This window comes from Molothrus aeneus, chromosome 3 (genome assembly GCF_037042795.1).
Source record: "Molothrus aeneus isolate 106 chromosome 3, BPBGC_Maene_1.0, whole genome shotgun sequence".
Lineage (NCBI taxonomy): Eukaryota > Metazoa > Chordata > Aves > Passeriformes > Icteridae > Molothrus > Molothrus aeneus.
In genome coordinates, this window is record NC_089648.1 from 51,220,644 (window position 1) to 51,241,647 (window position 21,004).

Here is a 21,004-nt window from a genome sequence, read left to right on the forward strand (position 1 = left end):
AGCTGTACTTAGAGTAGTGGCTGTCCAATGTTGCATGTTGTGTGGGGAAGGATGGGACAGGAGGAAGTAGTCCTTGTTTCTGATTCCTATTTCTTGCTCCACATAAAGTGTTTTAGCAGATAGTTTTTATAGTGAAATACAGGCACAGGGCTGGAACCTCAGTATGAGTTCCAAAGACATCTGTGGGCTCTCTCCTAAACTAGCACAATTTATCAGGAAAGGTGGGCATAATACTCTTTGACATTGTCAGTAATATGTATCTTCTTGAAGACAGGAATTATTCTTTAAGCTCAATTTGGATTGAAATGGGTGTAGAAGGTGCATTTGTTAGCAAGTAATATACTCTGATACTGTATAAAAGTTGATACGGAGAATTTGTCTTTTCTTTCCACTGTATGTTACAGCAGTAGTCCCAAAAGTTAAAAGCTGGACTCGTAAAGCCCTTCTTGGTTGTCAAGTGAGCTGTGAGTGCTCATCTCACACAAGAAATTGACTGAGGTTACTTAAATTCTGCAGGTATGTGCCTTGCAGGAGAGGTTGGGATTCCAAACATACTTCTTTACCTTACTATATCCAGTTCATTTTTGCTTTATTTTCATCTCACTTTATGGTCTGCTCCTTGGAAATTAGTGTTGTGTGAGAGCTGTGCTTTCCACTTTAGCCAGGTATCTAAAAACCCCGTGCAGTGTTGCACCTGAACCTCCTGGTGGGTACAGGCATAATCCAAACCTAGCTTTGCTGAGTGTAAACAGAACAGCCCCTTATGGTGCTCAAAGTCCAGGTGGACTCAGCTCAACTCTGCATTGAGTAGTTGGCCTTGATTTCATGACATGGAAAGAAGGATCCAATGCCCTGGTCAGGCTGTTTCATATAAAATTTGTAACACATCTCTGAACCAGGATTCCTGGCTGATTCACAGCTAGAGGTTGAATGTGACCCAGTCTTGCTGTTAGTCAGAAAGGAATGTCTCAAGATGGGCATGCTGATAGGGGCTGCTCAGCAGCTCTGCTCCGGGACTCCGGTGGGAAGTTTCTTGTTGAGTGGTTACAGGTGGCCTGGACTGGAGAGGTTCTTGTTCTATTGCAGGGGTGTCTGGGCCTGGTCCTGCAATGGGCTTCTGCCAGATTATAAACAATTGGGCATGGCCTAAAAGCCTCCAACATTTATAAAAATTATCTGGGTAACCAGCTGTTTTTTTGTATTGTGAAGAACTGGGCAGAATGCTGTAAAGTATTTATTTACAAAGTGTCTTGGGAAAAGAGTATGTATTCTGCAAGTTGGAATTAGAGGTACCTTATATAAAATCAGACAGTAACACCAGATACTTTTACTTGGACCAATGTTCTTATACTCTAGGATAATGTTTTAAATCTGTGTGGCATTTCACTGTGGCCAGTTTATGTGGTGGTAGACTCATTTTCTTAAGAAACTGTTCTGGTTTATGTTACACACACATTGGTTTACATGTTAGCTAACAATGTTATGTTGCTGTTGTCACTGTTGTGACAGTAAGGCCAGTTTCTCGCCAGGTGATGATAGGAGACTCCATCACAAGTATCCTCGTAGCAGCAGCATTTTCAGCTCATTTGGATGAGAACCCCCGCAACCTCTGGTTTGCTTCAGCTGCCCTGCAGCCCCTTGTCAACACTGAGTGTATACACGATGAGTTTCTAGTTAAAATCATCTCATCTGTGTGCAAAAGGTTGTCTGGTTCAATGATATACATATCTCAATAGATAAATAGTGTCCATTAGTTCACCGTTTACATCATATGAGCAAAGCAGGACCTGCCTGGGTTGTTCCCAGGGCTGCTGGGAACTCCCTGCCTCCCCAGTCTCTGACACGCAGTTGATTATCTCGTTAACATGTACTGGGACTGCCTGTGGAGTTCTTTTATCGATGCCTCAGACCTCTGGTGGAGCTGGGACTGCCCGGGGCGGGTTCCAGTAGCTATCAATCAATTATCTCATCTGCACAGAAACTAGCTGGGGAGTTCCCGGGACTGCCCAGGGAGTTCCTCTGGTGACTCAGCACACCCAGCATGTGCAGGGGCACAGCCCTTGTCCCCAGCTGCATTACAATTACAGCTGCTGTGCTAATTTGGAGCGCACGTGCCTGTACCCACCTGGAGCATGGAGGCAGGAATGTTGGAAGGACCAAGAGTTTTGCAGTGGCCAGTTGATGCTTGGGCATTTCCTGGTGTGTCCTCATCCGCTGACTAGTAGGCTGTGTTCTTTGGTAGGCACAAATGCCTTTTTTTTTTTTTTTTCATGCCAGGCTGCCATATTTACAAGCTACTACAAAGTGCTTTTCCTGCCATGGAAAATCAAAAACACCTTGCTCACTGTTACCAGAACTAGGCTTCAGCAAGGGTTTCTTTACTGGAGTGATTTGCTATTTCTTACCTGCTACAACCGGTGTTGTTTGAGCCTTCTGTTTCTTCGAGAAGAAAGGGCAGCCTATTGTTGAACTTGAAGTGCTTACTGACTGAAAAATACATTCATTGCTGATGGAGAATATCTAAATCTCATGGGTTTGGAATCTGGTTTGATATCAGGTAGTTGTCATAAAGTGGCTTCCCCTAATATGTAAGGGGATGTAAATTTAAACTTCCATATAGTTAATCTCTTTTTTCTTTTGCAAATGAAATGTAAAGTAGTGAGTAAGCCAGAAGTACAATAAACAGGTATGTCTAAAAGGTTAGTTTGGAAACTCAAGAAAATGTTGGTTACAATAAGAAAGAGTGGGACAGGTTTGAGCTGTGTCTGTTCATGAGCAAATAAGGCAAGATATGGTTCCATGCTGATTTTTGTTTCAGACCACTCTCTCCAAAGACAGTTTCCAGGTAGCAGATGAGGTTGTTGTGCTTCTTCTACTCTTTGATCTGCTCTATAGGCATGCTGAGAAGCCAAGTGTACACCATGTTGACATTGCAGCACATCAAACTTACTCATATAGAGCAAAACAAGAGGAAAAATTAAAAATACATATTCACCCCTAGTGTTGTTCAAAATCAATATTTGCTGTATGAAATATGATGTAAGAGCAGTGAAGTTGGGAGTGGTATAATGGGACAAGAAGATCTCCAAAGGTATTAGAGACCTTGGTAACTCTAGTTTTTTGGCAGAAATAGATCAGCTGGTCCAAATTATAGTATCTAACTATTAAAGACATAGTGCACTAAAGAAGGTCTTTGAAAACTCTGATCACTGTGAGCTACATAAGAGGAGAAATATTTGAATTTACACTATTAGTACATACATACAGAAGTATGGCTGCATTTGAAAGGAATGAAATGTGTGTGCATTGGAAATGGCTGTTTCTATAAGAGTGAGTGTAGGTATGTGGAAAATAACCTTGATACAAGCCTGGAGAACTACCTAGGGGTCAGGACACCTGAGTTCACCCCTGGGGTGCCTTGCTGCCTTGGCCAGCTCATTTCCCCCTGCCTTGCTTTCACCAACAACAGTCAGGAAACAAATCCTTCATTTCCTCTGAGATTGGTTCCTAAGAAAGACAATGAAAGCAGGGAAGTGTTATCATCTGTGGTTGGAATGCCACACACCTAGTGAACGCTTGACACCCCCCCCCCCCCCCCGCTTGTATTTTTAATTTAAATGCAGTTAGTTTATATCAGGGGTTTTCCCATGGTTTCTTTAGAGATGTGAGATAATGAGATTTTTTTTTCTCCCAAAATGCAACTCTTTAGAAGAGTGTCTTGCTTGAAGTGCTGTGTAAAGAACAGTCTTGTTTATGAGGACAGTATAACATGTTAGATCACCTTTCATTGAACCACATGCTTTATAATTACGTTCAAAATTATGTCCTGTCTTTTCTTCCAGTGGAGCTTGAATAGCAACCTTTGCGGTCTAAATTGCAGAAAATCCTTATCTTAGTAATAACTTTATTTATGAATATACTTTACCTGTCATAAATTAAGCTTCAGCTGCTGCAGCAGTGTGCAAAGGAAGAAGAGTTTAAGCAAAAGCTGAAGATGAGCCTGATCAGAGATTTGAGATGTTTTCCACAATATGAGTTTGCAACTGACTTATTTGTGTATTGTTGGATGAATGACGAAGTGGGATAAAGCCCTCAGTGTCTCCTTCCCTTACCTTCCCTGGAGAGAAGGAGAATTGCCCAACTTAGATGGATATCATGTAAAGCCTGTCTTTCTGGACTGATGTGTGGAATCATTCATTACTATTTTCACAGTGCTCAGGAAACAAACCTTTAAAACCTTTTATTTCCTAAGCTACAGTAGGATAGCACTGAGGTTGCTGTGTCTCAGAAGATTGTAGTGACTTTCTCATTTGCATTTCCAGCTCTGTCCCCATGTTGCTGAGATACATTTGTAATGGCCTTATCTAAATTCAGGAGTTTAGAAGGTAGCTATTACCTTATTCATTAAAAATGGAAGAAATTAAAAGCAAAATCAGTTACTCTTTGATTAGTCAAAATTGCTTCCCTGTAGTGGTATTCAAACTATATTTCTAAACATGAAAAATTTGGTGCAAGGCAGAAGTTTCTGGGGTTTTGAGCAAATCATTTTTTAAATAAAGTTTTGTGCTTAATAAAATGCAGTTTCTTTTTGGGGGTAGTTAATTTACAAACTGCTTGGGGCTTTCCAGCCATGGGAAACCCTATCCTAAAGCTCATTTTAGCACAGACAGCTGTAGAACAAGTCTTACCTTCTTAGCTAGCTGTGCCAAACATTGTCTAGAGGGCTGCTTTTCCTGCCTTAACTGCAAGGGCACAACTGCAGAGAGTGTACCAATCGTGCTAAAATGTGTAAAATGATCATTTATGACAAAATAATGACATAACCTTCTGAGCAGTGTATAATCCTAATAAGATTAAGCTTTACTAAAGAAAAACATAAAATATATAACTTAATAAAATCATAATCTATTCTGAATAAACTGTATTATACATGTTTGCTGAATGGATTATATAAATTTAATGAAATTAGACTGTCTTATAAGCAGGATACAATAAGTAGTAATGGCAGCTTTTCTATAGACAATGTACGAGAGCAAGGAAGAAGATGGGGATTATTAGAAAATGAGTTTAGTCAAAACAATTAAAAAGATACAGATAAAAATAGAATAATAATTTCTTAAGTACTGCAACAATGAGCTTCATGCTTCTTTGAGTGTATTAGCCAAGATCAAAGTAACATATATGAACATCTAAGAAAAAGACTGACATGATGTGGGAGAGGAATGACACAGCTGATATAGTTGCAAAGAATTTGAGAAAATGTAGTACTTTCTCAGCATCTGTTCAAATTTTTATTCATATTTCTTTAGTACATTGTCCATTCCATCTCTTCATTGGATATGTGCAGTGGATTGCAGGCTGTTAGCACTTCTGAGCCAGATGGCATACACTCTGTCATGCTGAGATCATGTTAGAAATGTCATCTATGCAACTCAGCTGAGATAGAGTAGCACTTTAAAATTAATTCCTCAGTTGTCCACTATGGATTTTTTTTTTTGCTGGTGGTATTGCACCCATGTAAAAAGAATAAAGATGCTTCTGTTGCTGTCAAAGACTATAACATTTCCAAATTTTTTTGCTAGTGTACCGAATTTCTGTTTAATTTGCTGTAGTAAGGAATATTTGTCCTTACAGAAGTACTTAAAGTATTATAAAAACTGTTTTAAAACTATGTTAGCACAAATACATTATTTCTCCAAGAACTGTGCTGCATATTTTTGGAAATTTTATGAGACAGTCAGGAATCATGCTAAAACTGAATGGTCTAAGTTAACCTTTCCAGTAAGAGTAACAGAGTAAGGGATTTTCCTGGGTTAAGAGGAGGGAAGATGAAAAGAGAAAGGAAGAGCCTGTTGAGTTGCTTTTTTGTCTGTCCAGATTAAAACACATCTTGCATTCCAACAGACATAATTTTAAAAGGCATCTCTTGTCATGGAAACACAAGATCTTGTTATCTTACATGCTTGGTCCCCGTTCCACACCTTCATAATACGTGCTTAATCACTAGGAGTTGAACAGTGTAGTACCTATAAAAACTAGACCCAAGAGTCAAACAATTTTTTCTTCTATGCATATTCATGTCTTAGTAGATTTTATTCTTTTGTATATCTATATAATTTCAGTGGTTTAAAATCCCATCTTTGGTTATATTTGGACAATGCTGGTGGGCTTCAAAGAAAGAGACCACAGGAGATTATGTCGAATATAAAGGATTATAGTCAAAGGAGTCCCTGAATTTACATAATGTGGTAAGGGATTAGGCATGTTTTATAAGCTGATTCATATCTTATGACTAAACCATGAAAATGAAGTTAAATTTCCTACTAAGGACTAGTCTTCATATGCAACATGCTGGGTACAAGAGCCGTCCCCCCCCCGAAGGCTGCAAAGGGAGACATGAGTCATTAGCTTGGATGAGGACAGTGCTGGACATTTATAAGGCTGTCCCTTTATCCAGTTACTGAGGTTCTAATGTCTCTTCTGATAGAAGTGTCATGTTTTACTAGTGTAGTTTTTAGTTCTAATTTGTGTAAATAAAAGAGAAAGGAGGGATAGGAGAAATACTTTAAGGTTCCTAACCAGTAAACAACTCAAAGTAAAATAGATGGCATTTGTGTTAACTATTCCTTTGGCTTACTCTGTTTTTGTTGCCTTGTCTGTTACTTTTCTTCTGTATATGATGTATTTGTTTTCTGAGACTACTGGCTTTTGATGGGCCAGGGGCTCATCCCTTTCCGTATTGAAGTGACCTATGATGTTGAAACCTGCTTCAGAAACAAAGCAACCTAAAACAACCACGGCACTTGCAGCTGGTATGGAAGAAGATGCGATATAAGCTTGCCTGTTTGCCTCAGCTTACTGTCAATGAATCTTCTGGGGTGATGCTTCTTTTTTACTTCTGACCTTTGAAATATGAGTACTTTTCCCTATTCCTTGCACAGAAATAATGATTCTGAGTAGCACACTGCTTTTTCATGGTTCTTGCACCCTAATTAATTGTAGTTTTAGTGGTTGGATGTATTACACTGTATTTTAGTATTTAAAAGGCTCTTGGTTCTTGCATTTTTTTTCTTTGTCTCTCTTTCATTTGTCTGTAGACACAAAGATCTACCTTTTTCTTATCTGAAGTCTCTGGCATCTCTGATAGAAAAATTACATGTTGTAATGTTGTCCAGCTTCTGCTTGCTGTCATAACTGACAAAGATACAGCAAGAAGAGGAGAAATGAGAAGAATAAAGCAGTGTGCCTGTGAGTAGTGGTGGAATGGCAATGGGCAAGAGCAATCAGCAGTTCCATACAATGAAGAACAGTAACATTTATTAAGCAGCTACAACCCATGACTTCATTTGAAGCATTTTCTATTAAAAATACCTTGTTATTCTCCATCTCTCATCCTGAACTTCCTCCATATGTTGCAAATACAGGTAACCGAGCTGTTGTTAAGGATGCAGCCTGTTCACAGGTGCCTGCAAACAGCCCAAATACTCAACACCACTTGAAACAGTCATCTGAATTGCTTGAAGCATAGTTCATTTGTTACAGCAAGTGAGGGTGTCTAGAGGCTGGAGAAATTAAAGCTAAGGTGACAGTGAGCAGTATTAGATACTCCAAGGTTATAAATAATTTTCCATTGTTTGAAGAGGAAAATCAGACCATGTTCATTTGACAGATTGTAAAATCTGAAATACAAGAAAAACTACAACTTTCAGCAGTTTGATTTTGCATGCTGGTAGAGCTGAACTTCCATCTTCTTGTGGAAATACAACATGTGTCTCAAGCCTGAGTGGTTTGATGGGTCAGGTTATGCCTGTCCCCCCACCTCTGAGCTGGGTGGCCTGTCCCAAAGGGGATGCCTGATGCCCTGAGGCTGGGACTGCCCCTGTGCCACTGGCTGCCTGGCTCCTGGCTGGGGATGGGATGTGCCCTGACTGCCCCCTGCCACTCCTGCCCCCATGGATCAGTAAGGCTTCCCTGACAGCCTTCTGTGAATTAGTCATCTTATCATGTGGGTTATGTTTGGTTACTTAGTGCTTTTTTGTTACTTCTTGCGGATTTTGTGAATGTTGCTCCCATGTTTTATTCTGGCAGTGCTTTTTGCCAGGCTAGACTGAAGCCTTATTTCATAGAAGGTCACATGAAGTAAGTGGTGTTAATCTCTAAGATGATAACTGTTTTTAAGGACAGTGGTTTTTCATAATCACAGGTAGGTAGAGGAATAATTACCCTTGGATGGTATTAGTGCTTGCAGAGACTTTTCCAGTTCTGCCCAGAGCTCAAGGAGTGCTTCTGATTATGAGAGTGAACTTGAAAGAGAATGAAATTCCAGATTCAGTGAATTTAATGAGGGATTTTCTGCCTTGTTAAGACTAGTAACAGAATTTTCATAATCTCAGGAGATCTTGTTCACACCATGGAGCTTCATGGCATGGGGGAGAAGGGAGTCTCCATGCCCTGGAAATAGATTTATGAGAAAAAATAGAAATAGGCTAGAAATACCTAGAAATAGGCTTTCTGTTTGACTCTAAGAAGTCAAATTAGGGGTAGTATGAGGAGGTCATTAGCTGCAGTCCTTGTGAAAAAACTGTCCTACTGAAGCAAGTTTTTCTTTTCTTTTAGTAGATAGACACATACAATTAGTTTATTCCATGTAGTTCAACACATCTCACTGTTGAGGTGGTTTCTGTGCTGCTTGGTTTCATCTTATGTTTATAGCTGTTTTTCTCCTGCAGCAACTTATCAAGTGTTTTCTCTGCTCTGAGTTTTGTTTACTGACATCCTTTACATGGCCATTGTTATTACTTGTCATTACATGATCACAGTTTAAAGGTACTGTAGTATCAACCCTAGTAGCAGTGGCCCCTTTAGGCTTCTAGGAGAAAAAGGATCAGCAGTATTTTATACCTGTTCAGTTATTTTCTTGGGATTGCATACTCTGCTCATAAGTTTCTGATTCTATCCATACTGTCTATCTATACCCTTAGATAGTATAAGGAAGCTCTGTCTGTTTTCTGTCAAATTTGTCATTTTCTAAATCACTGTTTTCCTTCAAGCTCTAGTTAGAGGCAAAAATGGAAAGTATTTCCTCTGAAATACTGTTCTTGCTTACATTTCCAAGGGGGAAAAAAGTCAGCTGTTTAACAGCTTGAGGATGTTTCATGTATAGATTTACCACTTGCAAATTTTCAAAATAATAAAAATAAATTTTCATAATAATTTTTTCTTTTGAAATCTGAGGTAACACCAGGGCACCTTGGAGAACGTTGTTTAGAGGGAGTTTCTATTTCCTTGCTGTGCTTTTTTCATATTTGTTAAACAGCATTCATACTGAGGAGCATGGGCTTTAAAACTTTGTTTTGTACCAAAAAACACCAGTAGCTGCATGCTGTGCTTTTCCTATGCCAGACCCACAAAGGATGTAAATCATTACTGATTCTGTTTAATTAATGTTGCTGAGACTCATGCAGCTCTGGAGGTCCTAACTCTAATCCCAGGTGTTGATAGGTGTCAGAAAAGTTTTCTTGTGCATTCTAGAAAGGAAAGGAAGTAGAATGAATGGAGTGAATGTATGTACATTATTTGTATGACTAAGCTGTAACTGTTCCTCCTTGAACATTGTACAAGTTTTTCATTTGCTCTGAATGTTCTCAATGAAGATGTAATTTTCTCTTTCCTATATGGATTTTTATTTGTTAATGTTTTTGTAGAGTAGTCTGCTTCATACCTACCCTCTGAAATCTTTGGGTATTTCCCTTCAGGGGTTGTCACTCCTAATTGGGATTTCATTCCCAATGATATCATTACATTTTCTCTGGAAGCTCTGTGTTCATAAGAGGATAATAGGGAGGGAAGTTGCTCTGTTTGTGATTGATTAGTGGATGTACAATCTCAATTCCCTTGGAAAGTGGGTGTGTGATTGTTTGAGTCTGTGTTTCTTTGGAGAGGGACCATTTCAGGGAATTGTAGTTAGAGCTGCAAACAATCCATTAGTCACTCTTCCAAACCCTGCCAGCATAATACTGTTCCCTGCAGTACATTATTGAGTGTTTTGTCCAATATTGGTTTGAGTGACTCAAGCCATGAGGCTTCCACCACTTCCTCTGAGAAACTATTTCATGGTCTGATGGAGCTAACTGTTAGGAAATATTTCCTGGTACTCAGCCTAAACTTTTTAACACCCAGATTGATCTCATACTGTTAGCTATACTTTTTTCCCATCTCCGTCTTGTTTGGCATTCACACTCTTGAGTGAATAGTAGATGGTATCATATCTCTTCATAAGTCAAGCAAATGCATAATTAGTTCTTCTATTTCAGCTCTCCAAATAGGCCATCTGTTTGGTGGAAAACAGGGCTGAGTATGGGAAGATTTTTTTTCTACTAAGTGCTTGTTTCAAACAAATAATATGAAAAAGTGCATTAGGAGTTCTTAGTAGCTCCAAGAAGCCCCAACTTACATTTAAAAGGCTTTTCAAAGATTATGTGGAAGATTGTAACTTTTCCAAGCAGTCATTTGAAATAGTAATACCTTTTTCTAGTGCAATATACAGCTCTAGCACTAGTAGTCTGTCACATCTCACAGCTTCAGGGAATGTTTTGTAATGTTGCTTCATCTATTTATCAAGCAAATTCTATGTAGCTACAGCCTGGAGAGGAGAAAGCAACGGCAACAGAATTGCAAGCAGATCCAGGGGCCATTTGAGTGTTTGTCATTCACAGCTTTACAGCCAGAATTTACAAGTGTTTGGGTCATATAAAGATTATTGAGGAAGGAAGTGTACTTTAATCCATACAATCATTACAAATCTCTGGATTTCTTCCTGGTAGCCAACATCTGTTTGGTATTTCTCTCCGTCCATCCTTCCTGCCTGCATGTACATGCCTTACTGTAGTGTAAATGCTGCAAAGATCTATGCAGATAATAAATTGTATTTTGCAGCATCTGGGTATATGCTATTCTTATTTCTTATGGGTAGTCTTCTGCTTGGTCAGTGGAACACTTAGTTTACAGTAAGACTTCTAAACTAGGACTCCATGCTTGCTTTAAAATACATGAAGTATGAATTCTAAGCATACATGTGTTTATGTTTTTTGACTAATCACTGTCTAATTTGGGAACCAAGCCCATGTTTTGTTGATTTCTTACCTGAGATTACCTGATGTGTGTGGGTTTGTGACCTGGGCTTCCAGTTTGGGGAGTAAACAAGCTGCATGCACTTCCTCTGAACTGTACTAGAAAGGATGTGCAAGTCCTCAGGCAAGAGCATTCCTGAGCTAACTTATTACAGTTTTACTAAGCCAATTAAGAGAGAAAAACTCAGTGATCACATTAAGATTGAGTCAAGTTTGAACCAAATCAGTGGGTTCAGGTGATTAAACTAACGATTTAATATCGCAGATAATCTTAAATTGCACACAAATACGTAAATGCAAAAAAGGAAAAATTGAAAAAAAAATGACAGACTGCCATCAGGAAAAGTGAATAACTCCTGCAGCTTTCTCGTTCTATCATACTACCTGAGATGAAGTAGAGATAGATTTGCTGACACCTGGGCCATGTGCTGTGTCTGTCAGGAAGTCTCAGGCACTTCCTTTGCCTTTAGGTGGAGTGTCTGGGACAGGCAGAATCTCCAAGAGAGACCTCCTGTCACAAGGGAAGGAAACACTCCTTTCTGTTTCTTTTCCTTCTTCTCACAGGGAGCATTTCTCACTTTTCTGCCTCAGAGGCAATTGCTTTGGGGATGAGCTGTATGGAGTGACACAGGAAGGGGTGGCTGCAGTTCAGTTCCCAGCAGGCAACACATATCTGAGCTGAGGGTGGAAAGCCACCTCTGGGATGGTCCTTCCACTCACATGGATTCCCCCTATAGATGCACCACTTTGAAGCACACGTGGCTTTTATGTGAATAAACTCTACCCATATTTAAGAGACTGATGTGTTCCCACTCCCCATGTCAATTCTGTGGCAATATTCCTCATGCATGCCTGTGTCTGACCTGCCCTCTGCTGAAGGGCTGGTCTTCTCTGTTCAAGAGAAGAAGAAATGGGAGAAGGAACACAGAAAGATTAAGATGTGTTCAAGAGTGTGTTTCCTTCCGTGCAGGTTATCCAGGCTGTCTTTTTTGGGATTTGCGTCTTGACTGACCTGTCCAGTCTTCTCACTAGAGGGAATGACAGTCAAGAGCAAGAGAGGCAACTGAAAAAGCTCATTTCCCTCCGTGACTGGATGATGGCTGTTCTAGCTTTCCCTGTGGGAGTGGTAAGTACAGTGTTAATCTGTGCATGTCTTTGCTAACTGGGTGAACAGTGTTACTTACTGAATGTTTTCTTCCTGAAAGGTTTTCCCATCACTATATGAAAGACTATGCAGAAAGGGGAAAATGGGAGAGATGATTTTACTACTCTCTTGTTTTTCACAGGTGTAAGGGAACAGAATATACAGTGTGTTGCTGAAATAATTTTTGGTTTGTTATAAAAAAGCCATGTTACAATAGGAGCTTTATCGTACAAGTAATTTTATATGTGTATTGTACCAGCAGCATCTTGGGATTCAATTTGGATTTTTTCTGCTCCACATGTCATCATCAGGAGTAGTGAAAGTGCTGACTGTGGCATGTTTTACACCATAATGACCTGAGGGAATCTGGGCTGTAAGACATTTTCACATGGGCAGGAAGAGAAGCAAAAGTCCAGGTTGCTCTTTGTTAATTCCACAAGGGATTCAGAGCTGACAGAATAATGGAGGTAGAAAAAAAGGGGTTTTGTTAGTAATGTTAAAAAGGACACAGAAGGTATTTGAAAATGTGGGATTGACATGTCTTTTAAAAAAAGAAAAATATTCTTTGGATCAGATCCTGCTTTGCTGGGACATTGCACATCACTTTCAATGGCAAGAGGTGTTCAGTGTCTTTACGTAATAGATAATAAAGCTGCTAAAAATCCAAAATTTCATGAGTTTTTATATGGAAGTGTCATCTATGTCAGTCTAGTTCCAAGCTTAGACTGCAATGCAAAAATGTGTGAACATTTTGTTAAAGTTAATGCTTTTATTGTAATTCAGGATCAATCTTTAATTCTCTTTTTCTTATTTCATTGTACAGTAGTTCAAAATAAATTCACTAGAAGCAGATTTTTTTTCATGGACTATTAGAAAGTTGTATGAGGTCTTTAAAGCTGTACTTTCACAACAGCTGATCACTTTCTGTCAGTTAACAGCAGCTAACATATCAATCTATCACTTATAATTTCATATATTCAGTGATGCTTCATTAGAATTTCATTTCACCATTTATGTGGAATTTCACAATATATGTAGAATGCTTTTGCAAAGTTACAAAAGGCAAAACATATGTGAAACACTGCAGGTACTTCTTTAATAAAAACCCAGCTGGTAGCCTTCCCTTATTATACTTGCTGGGCTGCCTTTTGGGAGCTGCCACAATTCATGTTGGGGTAGCAGACTGCAGTTTTCCAGCAATGGTAGAGGAGACTGGATCAGGTAATACAGCTAGTAGAAAATTTGTCCATAGACAAGTTTGCAAATATGCATTTTGTGGGTGCAGAGATTTATGTTGCATTTGTGTTTTTAAGGGAGATAGGGAGTTAGAAGTAGTTGTGATTATGAGTAGCAACAGATGCTTTTCCTGTGTTGATAGTAGAAGTGAAAAAGGAGAACAACTTCCCACTATTTGTCTGTGTTTAAATATTTTAAGTGCCTTTTTCACTCTAGAAGTGTACTCCTTCACATGGATCAAAGCACCTTGGGTCTCTCACACCTCTCAGGATTCAGGGATTCTTTCCTGCCACTGTTTTAGCTCATACTGTTGTCTGTGTGCTCCTCCACTCCTGCAATGCTCCTGACCTTGAAACTTCTCAAGATCTTGGAGAATTTCACTGCAGGCTCTGCTTTGGTGGGATTACAGATAGGAAGAGTGCAGGGCCCAAAAGTAGCAAACATCTAAGGCAGATGTTGTCATCCAAAGAGCTATTTATGTGGAAGAAAATAGTGAAGTTTTGCTATGATGGAGGTTTTCATTAGAAGGAAGGCATTAAACACCAGAGTGTCTGCAGAAAAAAAAAGTTAAAAGTTCCCTTGTTTCTCATATTCTTTTAACAGCTTCCTCACTCCAGAAAAAAAAAAAGGAAAAAAGAAAAAGAAAATAATTGTAAATGCAAACTTTCTTTCCTTGAGACTCACCCACCTAGCTCTCCATGGAGCTTCTCAGCAGTTTCCAGTAGTGACACAAGGGAACCTTCACACATAAAAACTGGGCAGATGTGAATAAAATCTTTGTTGGGTTTCTAATGTAACAGTAGTGATCATGCTTAAGTACTTGTCAGTTATCTTAACATCTAAATTATTTTTATTGCTCAGTGTTTTACACAGGGCATGTTTAGGCAATAATGCAAATACTAGGGGAGCATTTAAAGCCTAATAACTGCAGCTTTTCAAGAGCAATTCACCACATTTTGTTCTGTATTTCCTGCTTACTGGAGCCCTTGAGATGACTTGTTCTGAAAAAACGATGAGAAAAGGGGTATCCACTCGCAAGTTAAACAGTGATGTGAGAAAAAAAAAATGTAACCAAGTTCTTAATTTTTAAGACTTCCTGAGAAACTAAACATACAAACCATCTGGGAAGTCTGACCACCAGCTTCTTCCCACCTTCCAAAGGAGGGAAAGAACAGCCCAAGGGTAAATAATCTCCTTTTGTGGCTTCACAACAAAGCAAATCTTGCAAACAAATCAAAGCCTGAAAAATCTGTGCAGCAAATCACATCTCTCCAGTGTTGTGATATGCATTGTGTATCTTCAGGGACTCTGATAAAATTGAATTGCCAACCTATATTTCATAGGAGAGTTGAGAAATAAACATGAACCTCTTCTAAGGACATCATGGCTACTATTTACCTATTGTTGCTTTTTTTAACATGACTCTTCAGAGAATCAAATCAGAAATCAGCAGATTAATTTTCTGTGCAGTAAAGCCTTACGCCACAAAAAAGTCTATGGGCAACACTTCCTAGCCCTTTTTTAGTTCATTATAAGCCTGCAATACTATTCAAATGCCTAAGAGACTAGGAACCATCCACTGAAGAAAATTGCTTGCATAGGCATTTTAGAAGTCCATTACCAATTTTCATCTATAATTACTTGGACTTGCCATCCTTTATCTGTGTAAAGGAGATATATATGAGAGTAATTTACACTGCTAGAGTGATGTGAGACATGCTTAAAAGTCAGACATTACACCAGTGGTTTAGCTTATCCCTACTTTTTTTCTACTTGTTTGACATAAATAATTAAGTTGCCATGTTTCTATGCTTAATTAGTGTTTTGGTTTTATCAATATGTTTCTTGTAATTTGTACTGAACAAAAGGAAGAAGAGATAAATCAGGCATTTCTGGTTGTTTAAGACTGTGTTTATTAAAAATAGGAAGAATAAAAATTGATCTTGTTACATATCAAAAGAGAGATTGCTGCCTAGAAAATCACAAACTCTACCACAGACATTTTATATCATGTAGCATCAACAGCTGTGTTTGAATCAGAGTCTAAACTGACCAGAATTACCTCATTTTTTCTGTTTTACTTTTATGGGTTTAAAAACCTGTGATACAAAGGAGAGAAAATCAGGCATGCTTTATTATTTCATGTTTCTCCATATAGTAGAGTCAAAGGAAAGCTGATCAGCCTTCTGTAGATCATCAATTATGCTGATCTGTGATCTTATGCCAAGAAAAGATGTGTAGGCATTTGTTGCAGTTTCCTAGTTACCTCGTTACTTGACCAGACTATAGCATAATTTTATTTCCATAACTGACTCAACCATGCAAAAATCTCTCTTCTAGATTTTACCCTCATCTGTTATGACAAGATGCCTGGTGATGGGATAATTAGTGAGTAGTGGTACAATTGCCCCCTGAAGTCTGTTTTCTGAGAGTGGTTTTCCCTGGGCTTTTTCCCCCACTCCTTGGGATTCCTGTCACTGGTGCTTTTCAAATCCCTTTGGTGTATTGTGCTAGCTCTCAATCCTACCTAAAGACAGTACCATGCCAAGTTTTACCTACTGTGGTCTGCCTTTAACACCACTTTTCTTCTAGATGTAAATACCTCTAACTGTTAAAGAAGTTCACAAACAACATATTTATACCCACAGTTAACCACAAGTGTCTTGGGAGATAGGTAGAAAGCTTGCCTTTAATTGTACTTACAACAAATTGTGTCAGGGTCACAAGGGTTGGGTTTTTTTTTTTCTTTGTCATTAGCCATCCAGGAAATGACTGAACTGTGCAGCCCAGCCAAAACCAAAAACACATAGTGTAGGAAAATAAAGTTCCACTGGGTTCATTCTTCGTTTGCATAACATTTCTTGGTTGGACTCATGTAAAAGTGCAAATTGTAAAATTCTTTTTATTGGCTTTACTTTCTTAGTTTCTCTTTGCTTTCATTTGTAGTGTTTTTACAAAGCCACTTGATTTCTCTTTTGAATAACTATCCGTTTCCCAGCTTGTCCTTTAAAACTTTTCCCTTGACAGGGCCACATGCTGTGCTTGTGTCCTCTGAAGCTTCAGAGACAGAGGACAAACACTCAAGGAATACCTCCATAAGTGGGGAGACAGCAGTTTGTTTTCAGCCTTATTTTTTTCTGCCACTGTGTATTTGTTCAGCAGTCTTTCTTCTCACTGTAATAAGTGAGCTATTCCATATTTCCAGGTTCCAAGGTCTTCTGACAAATCTGAGGTTTCCTTTGGTCTATAATGACTGGACCCTAGATAGATAATCATTACAGACAGATAGAATCATTACAGATTCTAGATAGGATAAGCTGCAAATGAGGGACTTTTCTGTTCTATATGTTGCTTCATTTTATGTTTAACCCAGTACTATTTTTGCAAATCTGTCAGTCTTAGGAGGCTCCTGTGCAAAGAAATGTAAAAAACAATTTCTGGTGCCTGTTTTCTTCCTTGAATTCAAAGCCTTGAGTGTGTCTACAGAGGAAGTGGAAGGGTAATATTTGTGCCATTTTGCCTTAGGAACAAAGGAAAATAAAGTATTGGGCTCTCTGAAATTTTTGTTTCATATGAGCAGCCTGTTCAGCCTGGCATGTGAATATAGTACAAAGTCTGTCTCCATAGGGGTGATGAATTATGCCACAAGGAAGGCAACATGAGCACAAGAGCTGGAGTTCTGTTTGAGGCTTACGTAGGTGTGAGAGACCAGAGAAAGTGAGTACTGGCTCAGAACAACTAAAGGAAGGGAGGAAGAGGGGCAGGGCAAGTCCTGCAAAGGTGGGATGATACCACGCCCCCTGGAGCCTCTAATCCAGACCCAGACTGGCTATTAGCCACTGGCACACACAGGTATAAAGACTGCTGGTATGAAAGAAAGAGAAATGGGGAGAAATTCTGAAAAGTGCAAGATCCAAAATGGTATCAGTTGGATGGGTAGCAGCCTATCAGAAGGGGGATCATCCAGCCCACATCTTAAATGACCAAGTAGACTCTGTCACTCAGTTGGCTATCTTAGCTGAGGAAAAGGAAACAGAATAAGAAGAGAAATGGAGATATTTGTTGGAATGGCTGCATGTGAAGCATAGCCACTCTGGGATGAAAGACCTGTTAAGAGAGGTGGTAAGTAGGGGATGTCCTGTCACCCGAAGGGCTTGTGAAACAGTCATTTCTGTCTGCAGCCAGTGCTGCACCCAAACTGGAGGAACACCCCCTGCACATTTCCCCCCTGCACCTAAGGATGGGAAAGGAGTTGAGGGAAATTTGGCAGGTAGACTGCATTGGTCCTTTTAATTAATCAGGAGCAAAATAATATGTGCTGATAGGCGTACAAATAGTGTCAAGTCAAGTGCAGGCTAAAGCAGTGGCATGATCTACAGGGGAAAGTACTGTGAAAGGATTAAAATTATAATTCAGTTTCCTTCCTAAACCAAAATCAATGCAATCAGATAATGGCAGTCACTTCACAGCAGGAATAGTCCAGGTTCGGGCAAAAACTGAAGGGATACTGTGAGTGTTCCATACCCCCTACACCACATCCACAAGCCAATGGGATAGTAGAAAGGACAAATGGTCTCCTAAAATGGTTTTTGAGACCTCAGGATCCAAAGGTGCCTGATCAACTGTGGGACACTGTGACCAAAGTCAGTGACCCATGGAGAATAAGTGGATGTCCATGACTTACAGCATTTTGTCCCACGACACCTACCATGCCTTCCAGGAACAAAAGGACTGATGATGCCCAGAACTCCATACATTTTCCTGGTCAGCCAGTACTGGTAGGCCTCCCAGCTATCAGGGAAGTCCTGCTGGTCTTAAAGACCCCCCTGAACGTGCATGCATAGGTAACCAAAGATACCCATGGTAGAGAACACAAAATTAACAGCAGATGGATAATCCCTGCTTTTTAAAACTGGTCCAAGTAGGACTGCGTTTTCTTTTGTCTCTCCTTCTACAAGCATTCCATGCAAAGATGTGGCTGTGAGAAGATGAAGTGGCAACAGGACTGAAGATTTACACAGTTCTTTGCTGCAGTGACTGTTTGTATATGTTTTTATCTTAATATGTTTTGTGATATTTATATTCATATCTGTTTTGCCTCAGTAGTTTTGCAGTATGTGTATAAATGTTACAAGCATTGTTTTGGGCTGTTTGTGTCTTCTCTCTGGTTGCCACAGCAGGTGGAAAAGATTCCTTCCTGAATTTAGCTTGGAAGCTCAGACAGGATTTCGTATGATTATGAAATCAGATTTGTGTACCCCTTCCTACTTCCTCAGAACAAGGTATAGAATTATTTTGAACTGAGAAAGAAGTGTAGTTTGATGCCAGAGGAACCACATGTGGTAGTGGAAAGCGATGCATGAAGCGTGATCCTACAGAGAAGGGGCTTGACAGAGACTGAGGTGGCAGCTGGAAAGTTTTCTCCAGCTGTAAGCAAAGAAGTCCTAAGTGGTCAAGATGTCAGAAGAAAGGATTTTGGATTTGGAAACCAGTGAATGGTTTAGTAAGTTAGGAAGGTATTTGGTTTGAACCCAGGACCCTGTTTAGAAAAATATGCCAAATAGATAGAAATGGCTCGAGTGTTTGTTATACCTTTAACCTCCCTGAGGCAACCAGACTAAGAACTTTAACTTGATGTAACTTTCCCATGGTACACCCTGATATTCCCCCTTATCCTGGCATTTGGATCTCTAGCATTGTAATAAGATAATTTACTGTAATATGGACTCTGGGGACCCCCCCTGAAACCACATTGGTAGAAGGGATGAGAGTGGTAATACAGGAAATGTGTTTGGGTTACAATGACACCTGGACTTGTAAAATTATCAGCTCCAAAATGTAAGGCAGCCTAACTGTTGAAAATTTGCCTTATCCTTAAGTTTTCTATTTTTTGGTGAGGTGTGCAATTACATTGCAATAGAGAATCTTAAATTGGACTCATTAGGCCATTTTGGAGCTCAACTTAGAAGCTCAGCAAGTGTCAAAAACTATTTTATAAAATTGTCTAATCCTCAATAAATTGTTACTAAATGGGCAAGGAATATGTGAAATTCTGAACCTCACCTGTAGGAAAATGCTGTTTTAAGCAGCACAAGCAAAAGTAAAGAAAATTGCCAACCAGTCTGCTGAACTCTTCCAATCACTGCAGCCAAAAGACTGGTTTCATGAACTCTTCCCCCCAGATCCTGATTTGCATCTTTCTTGCCATCTCTGGAACTGACACAGTGAGGGATGAAGGCTTGCATAGGGTGGAATCCCTATACTGACTGGACTTCTATTTTTTATTCTTGAAGCAGCAATTGTCCGCTGTGTGATTTCTTGTACACTTTCCTCTTTTTCCTCTCCTTTTTTTTCTCCCTCTCTCTGCTAGGTTAGAATCCTACTACTGCCACCATGGAAGAAGAAGAAGATCCTGTTTCCCATTGTTCTGGTCTCAGTCATTGTTTTGAGCCTCGGGGTAGTGTACTTAACCAAAGGGACCAGGGGCAGGGTGTGTCCTGCATAGGTGGAATGTTGCACTGCTCCACCCCCACCGCCCTGAAGCCTCTAGTCCAGCCCCAGAATGGCTATTAGCCACTGGGACAGGAAAAGTCCCACCAAAGGGGGAATGATCTGAGAGACCAGGGCAGATAAAAGCAGTTGCATAGCACATGTGGTCACAGCCCACTGTTAGGATTTCACAGTAGCTGAAATCACACTGGAATTCAAGCAATGATTTTTAATATTTCTCTCTTCCTCCCCCCTTTCTTCTTCTCAAAATCTGGGTAACTTAAGAGTTGTATGGTTTGGAGTTCACTAAGCCAATGCCTTGTGAAATGCTTGATTTTGAATGAATGTTTCTTTAAAATCTGCCAAGTACCCTTATTTTCTAAAGTTTGCAAATGAAAGTTTATTGCTTAACCTCCTGAGAATGTTGTCTCATTTCTCCTGTGTGCTGCCTTGTGTATTAAAAAAGCATAAGAAACTCATCTTGCAGGTCCGGGACTTTACAAGAGGCAGTGTAAAGAAGCAGCTCAGTTGTGTCATGGTCTGGCAGTACATGATGACGTGGGATCTTAGCAAAGCCCAGCCCAAATAAAAAGTCTGCCAGTGGCAAAATGTAAGCATAGTAGAGGGTACTTAAAAGTACCAGACCAACAGTTGCTCATTAATCAAAGTAAACAAATTCAGAAGCAGCCAAAGTAACTATGTTGCAAGCCCTCATTATAATTCCTTTTATCAAAATAGTTAAGTTTTATAGTTCATTTTATCCAAATGAGCTAATTGTAAAGAAGAGTAAGGTGAACCATTCAGACCCTGGAAGGAATCTTCCCCAGGGTGTTGTGGGGAAGATTCCCTGTTGTGTTAAGTCTCATACCAGGTCATCCTCTGGGATAGGTTAGTTCTGTAACACATTTGGTTTTGCACACTTCCTTTACTTTATGTCTGCCTTGTGATAGTGCTTTGCTAAGCAGCATTTGCCGTCTGTAGCTCCAGATGGTTGCAACCAGCTAGG

General features: G+C 39.6%; 1 protein-coding gene across 1 annotated transcript in view; it reads left to right on the plus strand.

Moving 5' to 3' along the window:
• Nucleotides 1-21,004, plus strand: part of AIG1 (androgen induced 1) — a 124,744-nt gene that overhangs the window by 24,387 nt on the left and 79,353 nt on the right. The window contains exon 2 of the mRNA XM_066545700.1: nt 12,100-12,255. Within this exon, the coding sequence (XP_066401797.1) occupies nt 12,100-12,255 (156 nt within the window). The remainder of the gene's footprint in view (nt 1-12,099; nt 12,256-21,004) is intronic.